At 39.1% G+C, this 22,243-nt stretch overlaps 1 protein-coding gene across 4 annotated transcripts in view; it reads left to right on the top strand.

Moving 5' to 3' along the window:
- The window catches only part of rhot1a (ras homolog family member T1a), an 83,822-nt gene extending 67,140 nt beyond the window's left edge, over positions 1 to 16,682 (top strand). For 2 of the 4 annotated variants that reach the window (XM_080209338.1, XM_080209337.1), the window contains one exon: positions 15,450 to 16,682. In XM_080209338.1, the coding sequence (XP_080065464.1) occupies positions 15,450 to 15,567 (118 nt within the window). In that variant the 3' untranslated portion in view covers positions 15,568 to 16,682. Of the gene's footprint in view, positions 1 to 12,084; positions 12,232 to 14,891; positions 14,916 to 15,449 lie in introns of all 4 variants that reach the window. The other 2 variants (XM_080209336.1, XM_080209335.1) reach the window with 2 other exon arrangements.
- The last annotated feature ends 5,561 nt before the right edge of the window (positions 16,683 to 22,243 follow it).

Below are 22,243 nucleotides of genomic sequence, written 5' to 3'. Positions count from 1 at the left end.
TACAGCTTTGCAGTGACCGCTGTATATATTGAGGCTGATCAAATATAACCCTTTATATAACCAAATGCTGAATACACAATTTAAATTGACACTACTTTTATTTGGTAGTGTATAGGTCTTATACATAATTGTAATTTAGGTAAGGTGATGGTCCGCTGAAACAGAAGATGAGATGTACTAATGATGAAAAAGCTGATGTTTACTTGTCCAGCATTTCACTTGGGTACAGGACCATATAAAAGGCATACTTTCCATTGTACAGATTTTGTATATTGAAAATATGTGCTGGTATGGTGCATGTACCTTCATCAGTTTTTTTTGTATGTATATTTCTGTTGTGTGTTTGTGTCATTGATAAACTCACCAGGGCTATTTAACAATTCTGCCCATTAAATCAGCATCAGCCCCTGTTCCCATCCCAAATACTAATCGTCTGATAGGAAAGTACCCCAACTATGCCAGTTAATTGTAGCTGTCTTCACCCATTATGCAAAAGCATGCAGGTGGGGATGGCTGGGTGGACAGTGGATAAAATTATTCAAAAGTTGTCTATATGTGAATTTAATGAATGCCAGTTAATCTCCTGTGGTATTACAGGAATTAAGGATGATCCCCGAGTGAATTGGGATTCTAACTCGGAAATCATTGGACCAAATGAACAAATATAATTTAGTTCTTCTGTTCAGGTCCTACGTTGCCATTTTTATGTAGTACTTTGATTTTATATTATTTTTAATTAACTAGCAAAGCATTGGAACATTTTGGAGAATACTGAAGTTAGTTGCAACATTGGGATTTATCTGCCAAGAACTGAGATACCATAACATTGCCATTGGATGGGTGTCAGCTTACCTGCGAGTGGTGACAATCAGACAAGTTTTTAAATAGAAACATACAGGAGCCTCAACACTTTGAGCTTGAAATCTGATTTGGAGTGTTTGCTCTCTTCATTTCACTAGCACTCAATTTAATCAAAAGCCTATCCACTTTCATTTTGATGTTTTACTTAAGTCAGTATCACACATTGCATTTAATACCATAAATTACTAAAGTGTGAATTTTTTTATGGTTAGGCTTTTTTCTCCCTATTTCAGGAAATACTTTTTGTGATTTTTCAGAAAGAAAATATTAACCTGCCTTAATTGTTGTTTGGTAAAGCTGGAATCAGTTTTATTGTATGTGCTTATCTCTATGGTTTTTGTTTTATAATGATACATCTTACCTTGTACAGAATATAGTGCACCAAGGCTCCTTCAATAACAACTTTTGATGTGTGATCTGTACCTCATAGAAGAGCAAGGGTGACAGATACATGGGAACACCGCTACTACAGGTTTCCTTCCAAGGCACATGCCTTCCTGACTTAGAAATATCACTCTTCTTTCACCATCACTGAGTTAAAATCCTGGAACTCCCTCCCTATCAGCACTGGTATCTATACCAGATGGACTGCCATGGTTCAAAAAAGCAGCTCACCAGTAGTTTCTCATGGAAAATTAGGGATGGGCAATAAATGCTGGCCTATCCAGCAAAGGCCGCATCTAATGAATAAAGAATAAAAAAAACTCTTTCTAAAATAACATTTTGAGAGATAATGTTTAAGGTATTTACATTAGCTATCACACCCAAAATCTTTTGCAGTACTATAGCTAACAAAGTTCTGTTTAATATATGCAGGTACTGATCTGTTCAACCAAAGCTTCATCCCTATCTTCAGTGCCCTGGTCCCATTTAAAACCATTACTCTTCCCTGGTGTTCCCGCTTGGTTCTGATTCCTTATAAACAAGTGTTGCAGACTTGGAACAGATATGGCAGACAACTGGGTTTAGCCAGATCTATAGTGTCCTAGACCCAATCATGTCCAGTTGCTCCATCAGTGACCTTCTCTCCAATATAGGGTCAGAAGTGGACATGTTTCCACAGATGGAATGTTCATTACCTTTTGCAGATGCTGCAGTAGTCTGTGCCTACATGCAGCAAGACCTGGATGGCATTGAGATTTGAGCTAATTAGTAGCAAATAACATTTGTGCCACGCTAATGCCAAGTAATGGCCATCTCCGTCACTAAAGAGTCTAATCATCTTCCCTTAACATTCAGTGGCATTATAAGAACATAAGAAATAGGAGCAGGAGTAGGCCATCTAGCCCTTCGAGCCTGCCCCGCCATTCAATAAGATCATGGCTGATCTGTCGTGTCTCAGTTCCACATTCCTGCCCTCTCCCCATAACCCTTAATCCGCTCTCTTATCAAAAACCCATCAACCCGCGTCTTAAAAATATTTAGCGAGGTAGCCTCCACCACTTCAACGGGCAGAGAATTCCAGAGATTCACCACCCTTTGAGTGAAGAAGTTCCTCCTCAACTCCATTCTAAACCGCCCCCCCTTTATCTTGAGGCTGTGCCCCCTAGTCCTACTATCCTTTCTGAGCGGGAAGAGTCTCTCCACCTCTACCCTATCCATCCCATTCATCATCTTATACATCTCAATGAGATCTCCCCTCATTCTTCTAAACTCTAACGAGTACAAGCCTAGTTTATTCAGCCTCTCCTCATAGCTCAACCCCCTCGACTCCGGCATCAGCCTAGTAAACCTCCTCTGCACTCCCTCCAAGGCCAAAATATCCTTGCGTAAGTACGGTGCCCAAAATGGCACACAGTACTCCAGCTGCGGCCTCACCAATGCCCTATACAGCCGCAGCAAGACCTCCCTACTTCTATATTCAACCCCCCTCGCTATGAAGGCCAGCATCCCATTCGCCTTCCTGACCACCTGCTGCACCTGCAAGCTGGGTTTTTGCGACTCATGCACAAGGACCCCGAGGTCCCTCTGCACCGTCGCCTGCTGCAGTTTTTCGCCACGTAAGTAATAATCCTTCCTACCATTATTCCTACCAAAGTGGACCACCTCGCACTTGCCAACATTAAATTCCATTTGCCATTTCCTGGCCCATTCGCCCAGCCTATCTAGATCCTTCTGTAGACTCTCCACACCCTCCGCACAATTTGCCGTTCCACCAATCTTGGTGTCATCAGCAAATTTCGACACCCTACACTCGGTTCCCTCCTCCAGATCATCCATATAAATGGTAAATAGCTGAGGCCCCAGCACCGACCCCTGGGGCACTCCACTAGTCACCATCCGCCAATCCAAATAGCACCCATTGACCCCCACTCTCTGCCTCCTATTTGACAACCAATCCTCTATCCACGCTAACACCCTACCCCCAACTCCATGTCCCCTGACCTTCTGCAATAACCTCTTGTGAGGTACCTTGTCAAACGCCTTCTGAAAATCAAGAAAGACCACATCCACCGGCTCTCCTCTATCCACTGCCCTAGACACATCCTCATAGAACCCCAGTAAATTTGTCAGACACGACTTCCCTTTAACAAAACCGTGCTGCGTCTGCTCTATCAAGCAATTCCTCTCAAGATGCCTCACTATTTCCTCCTTGATGACGGATTCTAACATTTTACCTACAACAGACATTAAACTAACCGGCCTATAATTCCCTGCCTTTTGCCTAACGTTCTCATTGCTAACATTCTCATTATCAACATTTTGGGGGTTACTATTGACCAGAAACTTATCTGGGTCAGCTACATAAATACTGTGACTACTAAAACAGCTCAGAAGCTGGAATTCTGTGGCGAGTAACTCACCAACTGCCTCCAGTCAAAATTGTCGTGAAAACTCTCCATTTGTCTGGAAAAGTGCAGTTCAAGCAACATTCAAGAGGCTTGACACTATACAGGACAAAGCTGCTCCCTTGATCAGCATCCCATCTTTATACGTTAAACATTCACTCCCTCCGTCATCGCACAGCGGCACTTACAAAATGCACTTCCAATACCAATAAGAACAAGAGCAGTAGGTGCGTGGGAGCACCATCGCATGCAAGTTCTCCTCCAAGTCTCATCTACATCACTGTTAATTCATTTGTTACTGGATCAAAATTCTGGAACTTCCTAACAGCATTGTGGGTGTATCTCCGTAACATGGAGTGCAGTGGTTCTTGAAGCTAGTTATCTACCACCATCTCGATGGCAATTAGAGATGAACAGTAAATTATGGCCCTGTCAGTTATACACTATTCCAAGGATGTTCTCAGTAACCCAAATATACAATAAAAACAAAATACTGTGAATGTTGGAAATCTGAAATAAAAACTGAAAATACTGAAATGCTGAGATGAGATCGCATCTGAGAAGGGAAAATAGAGTTAATGTTTCAGCTCTGGACCTCCTCTCAGAACAGAGGAAGGATCGCAGACATGAAATATTAACTCTGTTTCTTTCCACAGGTCCTGCCTGATCTGAGTATTTTATGTTTTTATTACAGTTTGAGTATCCTTTATCTGAAATCTTTGGGTTAATTGCATTTCAGATTTCAGATCATTTTGGTTTTCGGATAATGGATGTAAGGGGCAGCACAGCGGCACAATGGTTAGCACTGCAGCCTCACAATACCAAGAACCCAATTTGATTCCGGCCTTAGGCCAATGTCCGTGTGAAGTTTGCACATCCTCCCTGTATCGGCATGGGATACTGCCGGGTGATCTAGTTTCCTCCCACAGTCCAAAGATGTGCAGGTTAGGTGGATTGGCCAGGCTAAATTGCCCCTTAGTGTCAGAGGGATTAGCTAGGGTAAATGTATGGGGTTATGGGGATAGGGCCTGGGTGGGATTGTGGTCAGTGCAGACTCAATGGGCTGAATGGCCTCATGCCTGTAGGGTTTCTATGAAACTTGTATTATAGTAGCCTAACCTAGGCCAGCTCTAGTCTAAAGTAAATAAAATGGCTAGAAAAGTAAAAAGTATCATTGTGTAATAAATACAGGGTGTGTATAAATTTCTTTTTGATGTGTTCATCACAAAAATCACAAAGTCACCAGTGGAGACAAACCGCTAGGCTTCCTACACTGAAGGTCAGTGAGGTTCAAAGTGCGGTTTTTGGATGTGTTCGGATTTCAGATTTACAGATAGTGTGTTTGACTTGTACCTTCTTAAAACACCTCTCCCTGACTCCTCCACTCTCGCCTCCAATAAATCCTACCAGCTCATGGGTTTTATTTTTGCTAAGTTTGAGACCATCCAATCAGCAGCCTCTGCCACCTCTCTGTACCGTTTGACAATACCAGCAACAACACCAGCTCTTCCAAAACTTTCTCCTGCTTTTTAGCTGAGTTGGACTGCGCTCACCTGGTTCCAATCCTATCTGCCTAATCATAGCCAGAGAATCATCAGCAATGGCTTTTCTTACCACTCCCACACACTTACCATTTCTACATTGAAAAATATTGTTTCTTGTACGCTATACAGACAAAGCATACCATTCATAGAGAAGGAAAGGAGAGAATGCAGAATGTAGTGTTACAGTCATAGCTAGGATGTAGAGAAAGATCAACTTAATGCAAGGTAAGTCCCTTCAAAAATCTGACGGCAGCAGGGAAGAAGTTGTTCTTGAGTCAGTTGGTACATGCCCTTTTTTGTATCTTTTTCCTGATGGAAGAAGGTGGAAGAGAGAATGTCCAGGTACGTAGGGTCCTTAATTATGCTGGCTGCTTTGCTGAGGCAACAAGAAGTGTAGACAGAGCCAGTGGGTGGGAGGCTGGTTTGCATGATGGATTGGGCTACATTCACGACCTTTTGTAGTTTATTGTGATCTTGGGCAGAGCAGAAGCCATACCAACCTGTGATACAACAAGAAAGAATGCTTTCTATGGTTCATCTATAAAAGTTGGTGAGAGTCGTAGCGGACGTGCCAAATACTACTTGCTGTCCAATGTTGGTTCCCATGTCTGGCAATGCCTTGATTTTAAATTAATCCTGGTTTTCACATCTTTACATGGCTCCACCATTCCTATCTCTGTAATCTCTCCTGGCTCCACCACCCCTGTGATGTATGACCTCTCTAATTCAGGTGCCTTGAACATTCCTGATTTTAATCGCTCCATTATTGGTCATGTCTTCAGCTAATTGGACCCTAAACTCTGGAATTCCCTCTCTAAATCTCTCAACCAACCCCTCTCCCCAACCTTTAAGACAGTCCTTAAATGACTTTGTGTCACATTTCTTTCAGTAATGCTCCGATGAAATATCTTGACATTACATTAAAGGTGCTATAAAAATACAAGTTGTGTAATATAGTTTGAGCTCCAGCTAGTATAAAATGCTTAACAGTTCTGCTAGCTCTTTCTTAATACTGCACTGAAGTCTCGAGTCAAGCTTGGCTTAAATCCTAGACTAGAACTTGAATATTACATTTTGACTCTAATGAGAATACTGCCAACGCTGAAACTAATTATTGTGGCCAATGGGGTTGTTCGATCAAATCTTTGCAGATCTGTGATCAGCTGAGACCAATCTGATTTATTATGTCTGCTGATTTAAATTTTGTTTCTTGTTCTGTAGCAAATTTGTGATCCAGTTTGCGATAACCTGGATTCCGTGAGCTTTCACTTAAAACCTTAGTCTTGGAGGGAAGGGCAGAAACTAAAGTTTCTCAAGACCTAAGGCCAGGAGTTAAACACACTACAATGAATCTCATCATAAATATAAGGAGAAGGATGCAAGGAGAAAGAGGACCACATGGGATGGGGATTTGTTGGACATTTTTAGAAAGTTGAGATGTCAACCATATTTATAAACCCTCAATATTTGAGTGCTTTTACTAATTGAGTATACTGCCATTAGATCCTTGCAGCCAGTAGATGTGCTTCTGATTTACACTGTAAAGATGAAGTGAATATCCATATGATTTCTGGGGTAACAATTCTAGCTTTATTTAAAGGTTAGAATCATGCCAACTTTTTTCTCTTGAAAGTCCTAGCTTCTCAGAGTCTTTCTGTTTCATTTTATACTCACTCGAAATAACAGCAGCAACTCCTAATTTCTTGCTGCTTTATAAGTCCATCTTTATATATTGCAGATTTTCACCATTGGCCCCAGACTCTGGCTCACATTCCCTCTCAATTTCATACTCCACTTTACCGTTCTGTGCAAGAGAGTTCTAGCCTTAAATAATGAAGCGATCAACTCAATTCTTTCCTTCGAAGGAAAACAAACATACGAGTTAATCGATGGGGTATAGGATACAATTCATTTATGACCCGGCTTGAAAAGCTGACTCACGGCTTTGGCATGTTAGCACGTTCGTTGGCATGTTTGGCGGCATGGTAGCACAGTGGTCATCACTGCTGCTTCACAGCTCCAGGGACCTGGGTTCGATTTCTGGCTTGGGTCACTGTCTGTATGGAGTTTGCACATTCTCCTCGTGTCTGTGTGGGTTTCCTCCGGGTGCTCCGGTTTCCTCCCACAGTCCAAAGATGTGCGGGTTAAGTTGATTGGCTATGCTGAAATTGCCCCTTAGTGTCCTAAGATGTGTAGGTTAGAGGGATTAGCATGTAAAATGTGTAGGGATATGGGGATAGGGCCTGGGTAGGATTGTGGTAGGTGCAGACTCGATACCAGATGGCCTCTTTCTGCACTGTAGGGTTTCTATGATTCTATATGTTGCGATGTATGAATCAGTCATGGGCATTTATCTTTTGATAATGAGATGCCTTGCAGATATTTATCGCCAATTCATGATACTTTTCACACCAACCTTTGCCCACTGGACCAATAATTACACTGCCGCTCCACTGGCTCCTGCTCGGGGAAAAATGAGAGAAGTGCCTCATTTAGCCCACAACCTTTCTTCAAAATGATGTAACTGAAATCTGGATCTCAGCCCATGAAAAATGTTTGTATTTTGGAGTTAAATGCAGGACCCAGTATGTAGCTCCCTAAACTAGTTAAGAGATCATGTGCAGAGACCTGGGCTTGCAGGCTAATTGGTTCCATGTAAACAGATTGGAAAAAAAGGAGCAACTTGTCCTTCAGGTAAGTGTTCAAATTATAAATTGGAGCCAGAAAAAACAGTGGATATGCCAGGAATAAAGCTGCTATTGAAGAATTCTTAAACAAATACAGGACTCCAAGGTACAACCAACTTGTTCAAGAACGCTGAAATTTTAATCTGTAGTCTCCCATCACAAAGATTATGCACCTTGAAGGTATTCAGTTTATCAACATCTTGTGTCTTAAAGTACATTTACATGTATAAAAATTTAGATGTAGGCTCTTTGGGAGCAGTGGGGGTGGGAGAGAAAGGGATTATTATGAAAATACTGTAGTTCAGCAAGTGCAGTTACTCTTCAGTTGGCTAACCTTACCAATGTGCATTGGAATACTACATATTGTTTAAAAAAATAAATTCATACCAATCAATTTTCTGTATAAGGAAAAAATAGTACTCATTATATTGCAAGTAGAAAAACGTTTTGTTAACTGTCAATTTATGTTAGTCCATTGGAAAGTGTCCTTGGTTTATCTGAAAATTGCTGTCTCTGGTTCAGTTGGTTGTATTGTTTGATTTCTGTCTGCAATGCCTTCTGCCATTTATTAACAGCTAGAGTAGTAAACTTTTCTGGATCTGTTTTGGGAGTTCAAACCTTCATGCTAACAATCATAAAAGAAATCCTTTCTGTCATAGATATTCAAGGATACAAGTCAAATATCTGTTTTAATTTGGAGTTGGCATTCAAATTAGTCTCCACTTTGAAAATTGGCATTCTGCTTTCTTCCCATCTCTTCTATTCTCCTCCACCTCGTGTCTGTCCAATATAGAGACTTGGTAATGGTGGAGCATAGTGTTTTCATTTAAAATTGTTTTCTAGAATTGTAAAGTCGGTGTGTAATATGTGTTGATGTGCACCATGTTAAGCAAATCTTAAATTTACATAAAATACATTAAACAGGAGAAAATAGCTCATGCACTGACTCACTCGACAAAGTGTGTGTGTGTGTAATTAACTCATCCTTGCAGATGGTGGGTGCAATTCCTGGCCTGAGATGAATTAACCGAATTCAGCCAGAGTAATGCAGAGCCACTACAATTGTCCTAAGTGTCTACAGAGCCAAAGAAAGAAAAATCAACCAGAGCTCACTCTCCTGATCACTTAGTGCTGGAAGTCCCTGTTTGTGGATATCATGAGTTGCACTATTGTAAATTATTTTGATACCATCTAGATGGAAAGGCCAGTATTTATGAGGTACTAAACATTTTTGCTTGGCTTTTTGTTCAATAACTCCTGCTCTTCGGAATAAACAACTGCTCAAATGGAATGTCAAATTAATTACTAACTCATGAGATTCTGAAGTGATGAATCTTTCCATTTTTTCAAATTGCCAGTTTGAATTCCTTATTAAAACTAAAATTAAGAATTCAGAATGTTAATTCTTTTTCCTTTACCAATGATTGCTGGAGTTATTAACATCTGTTATTCCATAAAAATGCTGACTGGATAATATAATAGAATGACCAGCTACTGGAAAAAAAAACAAATGATCTTAACTCCTATCATTTGAATTGGCTATTAGCACAAGTACAAGTTTATAATTTAGATTTAAAACTTTTTCTAATTCTATTATCAAAATTTTAATTGTGATTTTAGATTTTCAGGTGAATGTGAATATCTTGCCTTATCTTGTACTTCCAGTGTTCTATTATATTAATGTCAAAACGTTATAAACATTCCCAACCCAACGTCCAATTTCAATTTTTTTAATCACAAAGCTTGATGGTTTGAACTACTGTTATTACACTTCTCATTGTTGCATGCTGGAGTGGAGACAAACTGGATAATTTAGTGTATCATAACATGTACTTTTTCTTTTCTAATTTTCTGTCTTTTAGGTGTTCATTTTCATTTTGTGTTTGCCTGTAGGTGCTATGTCTACTCCTTTTGCATTGTATCACTTTTATGAACAATATTGCATCTTGTCTGTTTACCTATCCTTCCTTCCCTCCCAACTCCAGTGTTACTTTGGAAAGATTTGACTTTATTCTTGGAGGTGGAAAACAATAGTTCACCTGCTTTGGATGTTGTGTGTTTTATGTCCATCTAATGGCTTCTGGTTTAATTTTTCTTGGCTCACTTTAGCAGGATTTCACTTTGCTGGTATTTGAGCAATATTGATGACTTGCAGGTTATTCGTGCAACAGATCTCATGACATTTTAATTCTAAATATGTCTTAACTAAATTTGATCTAATGGTATCAAGATCCATTATTGAAAGGATTAGTTGTTTAATTGCTAATGACAGCCATTCAGTTCATGTTTGCATTTATTGAAAACAAATGCTGCAATATATAATTTTCTCATACAAATCTTGTTGTGACTAATCCTTCATGTTTTACAGTCATTTCCATCAACAACACATTAACACAATAGAAAACCTGGTAAAGAGGTATTTAAAGGGATTTCTGCTTTTTCCTATTTCATTTCCTACACCCTCCCCTCCCTCCCCCTTGATTCTGTTAGGAGTATTGCAGCAGTTGCCTAGAGTAAAAGCCTGAATATAAATTGCTGCTGAGACTGGTATTCAAGTCTGTATCCTGGTTGAGACCTCCAACCTGTTAGTCATCTATTGTCCATGTTCAATGTAACTGCCCTCAAAGTGAAATATTGCTGTAACTACCTTAAATACATGGCTGTTGAGTCTTAACTCGGAGCTGTTGCTTATTGTGAGTAAATTCTTCACTGATGTGGTTTACTGGATAGACTTTGAGCCTCTGCATTCATATTTGCATTTTCTTATTCTTGCTGCTCTGCCCTCAGGTGGCCAGTTTTTTTCCAAATGTCTTTGTTGCTGCTATTCACATCGTTGTCTGCTGGTGTTTGAGGCCCACTGCACCAATAACCTCCGAGCCATAACCAGGATACTTATTAACTCGAGACAATATCCCTCATTTGTACTGATATTTCCTAACGTGAATTAACTAGGCATGAGCATGCTCAGTTAGCAAGTGACTGCAGCCACTCAGTCACTAACAGGCCATTGTATTCATTGGTCCTTTGATGCAGAGAAAATATTACTTGTAGCAGGTGACTGAAAATTTGTTGTTGAACTACTGTATAAATAACTTTGACCATCCTGATAAAAGGGCAGTCCTGTCAAACAGAAATCCATATAAATTTAGTAATATGGATCATGTTTGTGCCCTATCTTTAGAGTGGAGAAAAATCTCTGAGCTTCTTTTAAAGAAAAGCATTGTTGCTCCATTTTCTATTTAAAGTGTCTTCATCAAATTAACCTTGATGTATTTTTAATATCAAATATTTACCCAAACTGGTAAGCTGGGGTGTCTAGTTGCTGCTAAACTGCTCTGTGATGCTGCATATTATTTCCACCCAATTGCACAGAATTAGCTGCAACATTAATTGGATCTTTTTTATTTGACTCCAGAGTAGAACAAATTAGTATTTATGGATTTTAATAAAATTCTTAGTTTATTAGATCTGCCATTTATGATCTTGCATGACCTTCGCAGCATAATCTAGTGATGGCTTAGTCCCCATATTCCTCCGGATCCTACCTAATGTGCTGCTGGCTTCTTCTTTCCTACAACAGCAATTTCGTTTATCCTTTGAGCCTTTTTGAACCCTCCTAAAGATTGCCAGCTTTCATCCTTTTACTAGTTATCCCTGAAGTCCCTTTTGCTTATTCCCTTTCAACTATTTGCTGTTTTTAAACTCATTGCTCTGTTGCAACAATGAAGAGTTTACCTTTTAATTGTGATGACTATTCAGAGCTACCCAAGAACAGAAAACAATACAGATGCTGCAACCAGAGGAATTGTGTTTTTTCCTGTCCATGCTATCATTCTTTTTTTAAGTCTCAAAAACCTCAAACACTTCATATCCTTGCCTGCAGCAGAGAAAGTAAAGTCTCTTTGTAAACCTGATTTCTTTATTCTGAGTGATTTTTGTGCTGTATACTGTCGTGACCCCCACATACAGCCTTCCGAAGAATTCTATTTGAAATTAAGATGTCTTGATGACAAAGATTAATACATTGAAATTAAGGATTCATATACACTTTAAAAAGCATAATTTCTATACAGGACTGCTCCTTGAGTCAAAGCATTAACCAATCAAATTGCAATTTGAAAAAATATACTGTTAGGTTGACATGCGCCCTGTTTTGTGCTATATTATGAACTGCATACTTGTATGCATGTGTGTATATATAAGGTTAAAAGACCGAGTAGACGAGGTGGGTGCTATGCTGTTGGCGAATGATGAAGGCAGTCTCGTTCATCAAGTACACGCCGTGAGCTTTGTTGAAGATTCTATCTTCATGGAGTCTTCTGGTGCTCGCAGTTTACATCATGAAGACAGGTAACTGTGTACATAGTAAATTCTTCTCATCCAGACTCTGGCTGTCACTTGAAAAAATGGGAGTGGTAATACTGGGGAACATTTTTCCACATTCCAATGACTTTATTTGAATGGGCTGCCTTGATCTTTTGACTATATCATGTTTAATACAATATACTTTTCAATGTTATTGTCTTGACACATACGTCCAGAATGTGGCAGCTGCAAATGTCGTGTTAAAGACATGCAATGAAGGGGAGATATGTAAATCCTTGTCTTTTAATGTCTGTAGAACATAAATTGAGATTAAAAGGAATGTTTTTATTTAATATTCATAAATTCATACAATATAGGAGCAGAGTAGGCCATTCAGCCCATCAAGTCTGCTCTGCCATTCGACTATGGTTGATATGCTCCTCATCCCCATTTTCTTGCCTTCTCCCCATAACCCTTCAACCCATTACCATTTAAAAATCTGTCTTAACTCCTCAAATTTACTCACTGTCCCAGCATCCACTGCACTTTGGGGTAGCGAATTTCACAGATTCATAACCCTTTGGGAGAAGTAGTTTCTCTTCAACTGTTTTAAATTTGCTACCCCTTATCCTAAGACTATGACTTCTTGTCCTAAAATGCCCCACAAGAGGAAGCATCAGCTCCGTGTCTACTTTATCCACACCTCCCACGGTCTGAAAGACATGCTGGTTAGGTGCATTGACCCAAATAGGTGCTGGAATGTGGCGACTAGGGGAATTTCACAGTAACTTCATTGCAATGTTAATGTAAGCCTTACCTGTGACTAATAAATAAACTTTAACTTTACCTTTACCTTTTATCAACTTGTATACGTCAATTTGATCTCCCCTCAATCTTCTAAATTCCAGAGAGTATGGGCCTAAACCGTTCAATCTCTCCAAGTGGAAAGCTGAGCTTTATAAGAGTACTGTTATGTTTAATGTAATGTCAGAGATTTGTGACAATTGCACTGAGAGCAGCATATATATTCCATAGAATTTGTACATCTATTATAAGCTTGTGGTGTTTAAGGATGGCTGTACGGTGTGCTTCCTGTGTCTAAGTGTTGGGGAGAGCCTGTCTATTGAATAAATGGCAAAATCTCAGTACCTCGGATTATGTGAAATAGGTAACCACCCTGTGCCAGCCAAGAATTGACGGATTTTGATTACACATGCACTATCAAACCCACAATCTCTAGCAATACCAACGTGGTAAATACATTTTAATAGAAATACTGTCTCTTTTTGATTTTTGCATCCAACTACAGCATGCATTGTGAATTAAAATACAACTGGATGTTTGTGTCAGTAAGAATAATTAGTGTTCAAAACAGAAAGAAGTGTAGCCTGGAAGCTTTGTGTAAAAGATGTAACCCCTTTTGTTTTGGGACAGTGCTTGGTTCTGGTTATCTTTAAATTAGGTATGATGCACATTTCATTAATTAGATTTTAATTAAATCAAAGAAAACCTTAATTGACATTTTTGAAAATCCAACAATAGTTTTTAAGCTGTTAGTGTGATGTTTGAGTTTTTCTGAGTTATTATAATAAATCAGTCATCTTGTCCTCCATTAAGGGTATTGTCTGCAAATTAAAACAGCAATTGTACTTGATCTGAATTAAACCTGGAAGTTTTTTGAGCAAATTTCAAGCACCTTCATGGACAGTGAGAACTTAAATTGGACTTGACCCTCTTGCAACTGAAATTGCCTTAATTATAGGGTAAGACAGTGGGTGGGAATAAGGCAGCATATTTTGACCAAACGTAGCTGAGTATCACTCAAATGCCTTCTCTGCAAAATTGAGTAGGGAGACTTTTTAAAAGTTTTCACACTGCTGAATGTTCATAGAATCCCTAAAATTCGGCCCACCGAGTCTGCAGCATCTCACCAACAGAGCATCTTACACAGACCCTGCCCTCACATCTTCATCCTACTAATTCTCTTAATTTACATATTTTGGGACACTAAAGGACAAGTTAGCATGGCCAGTCCACCTAACCTGCACATCTTTGGACTGAGGGAAGAATCCCTCACAGACATGGGGAGAATGTGCAGACTCGACATAGTCACCCAGGGCTGGAGTTAATACCAGGTCCCTGGTTCAGTGAGACAGCAGTGCTAACCACTGTGCCACCCCAGTTGTTTTAATGAAAAGGATAGCTGTAATGTAGGTGGATGTTGTACATAAAGTGAAAATGTCATTCAACCAAAGAGGATAGAAAGGTGGAAACAAAAGGAGAAAGGAACCAAATATAGGATTTAGTGTCAGATTTTTAACTACTTAAAAGCTATCATAATGCTTGATGAATGGAACAGATGCACTTGGATTACTGAGGTTAATACTGCATCAAGATTGTGTGTTCCTATGTGGCTAACTTAGAATTAGATAATTAATGGAGAGAAACTGAAAATGATGAAAAATAATACTGGATACAAGCAGCACTCTCAGCACATGTGAATAGCATGTTGTGTTTCAGTCTATACTCTAAGTACTAACCTGTCCTTTCTCTGCATAAATATTTATTCAGTATATCCGCAGTATTTTATGACTATACTGCATAAATATTGCTTGGTTCTGTCTGTTTTAATTTAGTCTTTAATCATTGTTTCACTAACTTATTCTGTGTTTAACTCTATTACTGACTTGCATCCTATGGAACAGACAAGATAAAGTTTTTATAAACTGGTATTTAAAGATTTTAACATTTATTTCAGTAGATCATAATTTTTACAGCAGGTTTAGTGAAAAACAACTGCTATTTTATTTACAAGCAACTAACATGGGATATTAAGCCAGATTAGTAATACTGCTGCTTTAACTAATGTGCTAAGCTGTCGTACTGTGAGGAGTCTGGCTCAGTGCTTAATTGAGCATGCTCAGTAACCACCTATTGCGTCTCATATTATACTGTGGACACATTTGGCTTTGTTGTAGCCCACACCCTATGTCTTTACAAGTGCACAGTATGGCCTCAAGTGCAAAGAGCATGTTTGCCGTACTTATCATGTCACTGTTTCATTTTATCCTGATTTCTCGTTGTGTATTCTAAATCCATCATATCCGCCAAAATGTCATTTCCCTAATGTATCTTTTTTTAAATACAGCTTGATGATTGAATTTGTGCACGTGTTCAAAAAATGTACTGACCCTTTACTTTGATGTCAGACTGTGTTGCTATAATATTTCAAATCCCTTACAATAAACATTTCTTTCTTTTAGACACACAGCACAGGCAGACCTGAAGACCTCAACCTTCTGGCTTCGAGCAAGTCTTGGGGCCACGGTGTTTGCTGTCCTAGGATTTGCTGTGTACAAAGCATTACTGAAACAACGGTGATCAGAACAGGAGTGAACCATTCGCTCACACAATTTGAGTTTTATATACAATTTCAAGAAGCTGCAATGAATATTGAGTGTTTTTATTTTAATATGCAAACTTATTTCTTCAACGGATAGCAGTGCAGAGAACAAAAATATCTAAGGGTCAAGCTGACTAACGGCTCCAGTGTCATATGAAAGGACGATACAGATCTGTTACAACTCTATTGCAACTTCAGAACCTGTTTCTGTTTTGCTATGGGTACCAGTAGTGTTGTTACCTTTAGGTGCCCTGTAAAGCAAGAATAATTCAAAGCTGCCAACATAGGCCCAAAAGGGACATAATTTTGTAAGTAATGTATATATCTGCACAATCAGCCGAATGGCATTATTGCCCTGGGATGCCTGGTACAGTTATGAAGTCTGCTCTCCGTTTATGTGCAGCAAGTTACATGTCGGAGTGATTGTTTCATGTGGATATTTAGAACTTTATCCTCCAGTCAGACTTGCCTGGTATTTAAAACATTTGAGGGTGTTTTATTTATTGTTTAGGTAATATTTTAATTTCAAGGAAGCGCATCTGCACAAAGTGGGGTCATCAAGAGATTAATTTCTCAGGGTATCAGTGTACACAGAATAGCAATCATTTTTTATCTCACACCATAAAATTTCCTTATGTACCCAGTAAACTAGTCGTCATGTATCAGAAGAAATGGACATTACTTGTCTCTTCCTCCCCTCTCCCCCTGTCCCAGTTTATTATTTCTCTTTTTTTCAAACCAGGCAAGAAGACAAAGGTTGTTTTACAGTCTTTGAAAGGATACAAATCTTCCAGGTTCCCATGATCTTAACACTCACAAATAAAAAGCGTAAGAGACTTCTTGCTCCTATAATCTGTACTGTGTTGCAATGCAAAGACAGTACAGTTATCGCTTTGTTAGAGTGTAGTAATTGCATGGTTCACAGTATCTCCTACAGTTAGCTCTGAAATACCATATTGAGCATCCTTGCAATTTTCTGTTACAATAAATTTGCATTCTTCCTGTATATTGAACCAATAACTGTTGCGTCACATTGATTTTCATCCTTGACTTTTTCAAACAATTTCAATAAATATCTACGTGCTGTATCGTACGTCCTTGTAGTTAATTTCTTTGTGTCCAAACATTTTTTTAAAGAATTTAGGATTTTTTAATCAATTATCTTTTAATCAATTAGCTTGTTTGTAAAGGTCAAGATTTGAGGACTGGTTGATGCAGTGAATTGGAATATAATGCTGTTACTTCAACCAAGAATGGAATTAAGGAGTATTCTTGCAGACTGTAAAATTCTTTGTAGAATAGATTCAAATAGTCATAGTTTTTGAAGGTTGTGATTTTTCAGTACAAATTCCTGCACCCTAGAACTAAATTTTCAAATACTGTAATAAAGCTAATGTGTAAAAAAAAATGGAAAATTCAAACTGGCTACACTAGCCGTTCAGTATGGAATCCTAAAATATAGTAAGAAGTCCCGCAACACCAGGTTAAAGTCCAACAGGTTTATTTGGTAGCACAAGCTTAAACCTGTTGGGCTTTAACCTGGTGAGGTGAGACTTCTTACTGTCCCTATCCCAGTCCAACGCTGGCAACTCCACATCCTAAAATATAGGTATTGCTGCTCCTGTTGTAGTACTTGACGAACTTGCCTAACATTTCTACTAGGTGTGTCAACTCTTTCAAACCAAGATCAATCTGCCCTCTCAGGCAGGTCTAAAAATTCCACGTCATTATTCAAAGGAAGAAGTCTCTCAACACCAGGTTAAAGTCCAATAGGTTTATTTGGAATCATGAGCTCTTTCCTCAGGTGAATAGTAATTCAAAGCTGGTACAGTTACTCACCTGAGGAAGGAGCAGCGCTCTGAAAGCTCATGATTCCAAATAAACCTGTTGGACTTTAACCTGGTTTTGTGAAACATCTTACTGTGCCCACCCCAGTCCAACACTGGCATCTCCACACCATTATTCTAAGAAGAATAAGAGACTTCTCCCGAATGTTCTGATAAGTATTTATTTTGCAACTAACCTCTCTATTAACAGATAATCTGGTCCTCGTTACATTGCTGTTTGGGACCTCAATTGCAAATTGAATGCCACATTCTTTATATTATAATAGTGACGACACTTCAAAAGCATTTCATTGGCTTTGAAGCACTTTGCAATAATGTGGAATTGTGAAAGGTGCTATATAAATGTAAGTCCTTACTTTTCTTTGGGGAGGGGGAATTCTTTCACCAGTCTCTTATCACATTAATTTAGTTAATTTGCCATTGCCGTGACTTCCAACTGGTACTTGACAGATTTTGATTACTAGGACAAACTCACTGGTCCTAACTAAGGGGTGGCACGTGGCATAGCTGCTTCAAGGTGCCAGGGGCTTGGATTTGATTCCCGGCTTGGGTCACTGTCTGTGTGGAGTTTGTATGTTCTCCCTGTGTCTGGGTGGGTTTCCTCCGGGCGCTCCAGTTTCCTCCCACAGTCTGAAAGATGTGCTGGTTAGGTGCATTGACCCAAACAGGTGTCGGGCTGTGGTGACTATGGGAATTTCACAGTAACTTCATTGCAGTGTTAATGTAAGCCTTACTTGTGACTAATAAATAAACTTTAAAACTTTAACTTTAACTAGACGTAAAAATAGAAAATGCTGGAATTACTGCATTAAGCAGGTCAGGAAGCATCTGTGAAGAGAGAAATTGTTGGCATTTCAGTTTGAAAACCTTTTGCCATTTTGACTTGAAACGTGACTTGTTTTCTGTCTCCATACGTGCTGCCAAATTTGAGTGTTTTCAGTTTTTTTTGTTTTTATTTCAGGTTTCCTGCAGCTGTTGTATTTTACTTCCATTTTAGATCCAACTTTGTTATTCCCTACTCGGCAGTTTCCACTTTGTCCTCCCAGATGATGCAATAGTGAATTAATTTGTGAGAACCTTGAGTTCTAAACGAGCCAAACACAAAAGATCATTTGTTTATAGAGACGATAGGAAGCTTTTCAATGACTTTTCATGGATGAAGTGCAGAAAATCTTCCAGAAAGAGAAAAGATCAAGGCATTGTTTTCCCAAGCTTCCTTGCAAATGATTGTAACTCTATACCAAGTTCAGTACAAGTGGATTATCCATTTTAAAAAAAAGTTTGTGCAAGCTCTGACACTCGTGAAGTACCTAATACATTAGTTAGTACAGCTGTAGGCTTTAGATAGTTATGCAGTTATATATCCTTTGATGGCAGGAGATGCATCTAAAACCTAAGGGAGTCGATTCTTTAATAACCAGGTGATCATATTTCTGCACCCTCTCTAGGCTTTGACATCTTTCCTCATCTGTACCCAGAATTGAACAAACTACTCCCACCATCAAGAAGCCTACTTAACGCATTGCGGATAGCTCTGTTGTAGGAACACATCTGATGTGTTTTTAGCATGCTAGAGCCTTCTGACAAGGATCATAGCATTCCTCTCCCTGCCCAGCTTTTCCCTACGGGTTGGCCAAAATGTAGATCAGGTACTTGCTGCCAATATTCACATAAACTAATACACGCTCTCAAAACAGTGCTTTTTAGATTCAGAAAGTAAGCCAACGGCCTCCACTCCTGTTACTTTGCAATCCCAGAAGAGCTAGGCACGCAGCAGGTAACTAATTCATATGCTGTTTGCAGAAAGGGATTTCCAAGTTTAATGCCACAGCAGCAAATTTGTCTCTATGCTAAACCACCGTTTACTGAATTCTGACAACTCTGTAAAGGAGTATTTTTAAAATAAAAGTGACAGGGAATTCATTTCATTGGAATTGTCAATTACAGTATTTACCTGTAGTTATCTCTTTAAATGTTTGTTCTTAGGATGACTAGCACCTAAGGAGTTAAATTGAAAAGTCCCTTTTGTCAGTACATTGGAATTAATTCTGCCTTAATTATTTTAGTTTTTAAATTCAATATGGAAGAAGCTATTTTTATTGTATTGACTTCCCTATTGAAATTGAATTGCCAGTTACAGGAAGTAGCTTATCCCAATGGGGTTTTACCCATGTTGAGACTGAGATTCCTGTACAACTGACTTCTCCCTTTGCTGTTCCCCTTATCTTCACATGTGAAATAACAGCACTAAAGTTTATTTATTAGTCAAAGTAAGGTTTATGTTAACACTGCAATGAAGTTACTGTGAAATTCCCCTAGTCGCCACACTCCGGTGCCTGTTTGGGTCAACACATCTAACCACATCTTTCAGACTGTAGGAGGAAACTGGAGCACCCGGAGGAAACCCACGCAGACACAGGGAGGACGTGCAAATTCCACACAGGCAGTGACCCAAGCCAGGAATCGAACCCGGGTCCCTAGCATTGTGAGGCAGCAGTGCTAACCACTGTGCCACCCCTAGGCTGTTTCATTTGAAGGATTTAACTGGAGAATGGATTTTCGCCATTTCAGCGTTGGTGCCCTCAGTTTCCTGGATTCCAAGTTATGGAATTTGTCTACCATCCCCAAAACCCTCCCTCATCCTTCAAGACACTCCTTAAAATCTGTCTCTTTGGTCATCTGTCCTAATATTTTCTTATATATCTCCTATATTGAATTTTCCTTGATGTTACAATGAAGCATCTAGGAAGATTTTACTATGTTAAAGGGCTTAGATAAATGCTAGTTGCTGCTGATCCATGCTTTAAAAAAAAGGAGTAAATAAGGGTTGGAAAAGTAACTCGTACTCCCTGGGCAGGTGCCAGTTTCCCTATACCTTCCAACTATAGCAGGTTTTATTGCCAACAAATGCTGAAAGTTAGACCTTTCTGTGGGTTTAGATTAGGCAGACAGAATTGAGAGTAACTACACCCTTGAGTGAGAACTTGATATGTGGGTAATTATTTTTTGAACTGAAATCACTGCCTCACATTACATCTACTGATTAGAATCATTTCTTTCTGGTAGTTGATGATGCTACTTTTTGGGCCTGTATTGACTTGCACCTTATGTGGGACAAGGTTGTATCTGCTGAGCAGGAACATTTAACATCTCCCAGTTATCAGGTTAGACTTAAATGACAAAGCTGTGTGGTGAAGGCAACTTGTTGGATCAAGTGAGAATTGTATATAGCAAGCAAGCCTTTTCATTTAGACAATGGATATTTGCATGTCTGTGTAGTCTCATGCCGTTCCAATCTGTCTATTGAATGATATGTAATTGTTTTCCACCGTCTGGCTAGTAGTTTGGTTTTGCAGAATGTTAGTGCTGACAGATCATTTCTCCAATCAAATATCTGCTAATTTCTTTCTCCACATGAACTGCCAAACCTAAACACCCTCTCCTGTTTGTGTCCTTACTCTTTAGTATTCTTTCTCAAACAATTGTGAGATTCCGTTCAAAAGCATTTCATGGCAGACTCTTTTAAAATGCCATATCTGAACACCAAGCGATTGATGTAACCTTCAATATTAACTGCTCCCCAAATAAAACAATGTTTATTTATCAACGCTCTCAGCTTTCTATTGCTGGGCAATATTCAATCTAATTGGAGTAAATGCTTCATTCACTGGCGATTAAACCCCTCAAAAAGAGGAAAATGCTGGAAAATCTCAGCAGGTCTGACAGCATCCCTGGAGAGAGTAGAGTTAACGTTTCGACTGCCCAGCCTTCAGCCTTCAACTCATTTCTTTCTCCATAGGCGATGTCAGACATGTTGAGATTTTCCAACATTTTCGGTTTTTGTTTCCGATTCCAGCTTCGGCCGTATATTAATCCTTTAATTCTCCTCCTTTTACAGATAATTCCACTAATAGTTGAGGCACTGAAAGTCTCACTTGTTTCACTTTAAGAAATGAACAATTCCCGTGTTATAAAATGCCCTCAATCAGGCGAACCACCGTAGATGTTAAACTTAAGCGCCTGTAACACTGATCTTAAATCATACTCATTTTCTTTCCTTAAGAATTTGGCTATGAAACTACCCAGCCTTCAGTATCTAGATCTTCCTCCCTGTATGTATATCTATTTTGTACATTTGGAGATTTGAAAGTATTGCAACTGCCTTGTTTCTTTGGGATCTAAACATCTATCGCCCTTTAAATATTTATTGATTCAACTTCCTTAAAACCCATTGTCCCCTGACTTATTCTACAGACACCAGAACGATTTAACTAGAAATTCAACCACTTTCTGTAGTGTGCAGAATTTCTGTTTCCTAAGTCCTTGTGTAATACTTTGTGTCATGTCTGAGTGTTTGTTGTTTTAGTGCTCTGCCTATCCTGTATGTAGTTTGTAAGAGAAAAACATTTGTGTTGCTTTGAGATATTTAGCTTTTTATTTTTTGCTTGTCTCATCAAATGCTCATTTTGCTTGTCTCCTTTCCATTTATTAACCATTCGACCTCGATACCTTTTGATGCATATTGGTTTTTAAAATAGTTCCTAAATTTCAAGATTATTTTAACTTCTGTAATCCATCGCTATGATTATGTTCCCTTTTCCTGTGGAGGTATAATCCCTTTGCACAGCCTTAATGCAATCTTTTTCCATTTATTGTTAAGTCACTTCTCCCCACTTTTCCCTGGCTAAGAGGACAGGTAGGGCTCCTCCACATGTGAGTAAGATCTGAGCTCTAGGCCGTTTCTCTCCACAGCAGCGTAGCGAAGGTTGGCTATTGGTAATCTGACTATTTCTAAAGTACCGGAACA

The sequence above is a fragment of the Carcharhinus amblyrhynchos genome, chromosome 21, assembly GCF_965287045.1.
Source record: "Carcharhinus amblyrhynchos chromosome 21, sCarAmb.v2.hapA, whole genome shotgun sequence".
Lineage (NCBI taxonomy): Eukaryota > Metazoa > Chordata > Chondrichthyes > Carcharhiniformes > Carcharhinidae > Carcharhinus > Carcharhinus amblyrhynchos.
This window is presented reverse-complemented; position numbering and strand designations above follow the sequence as displayed.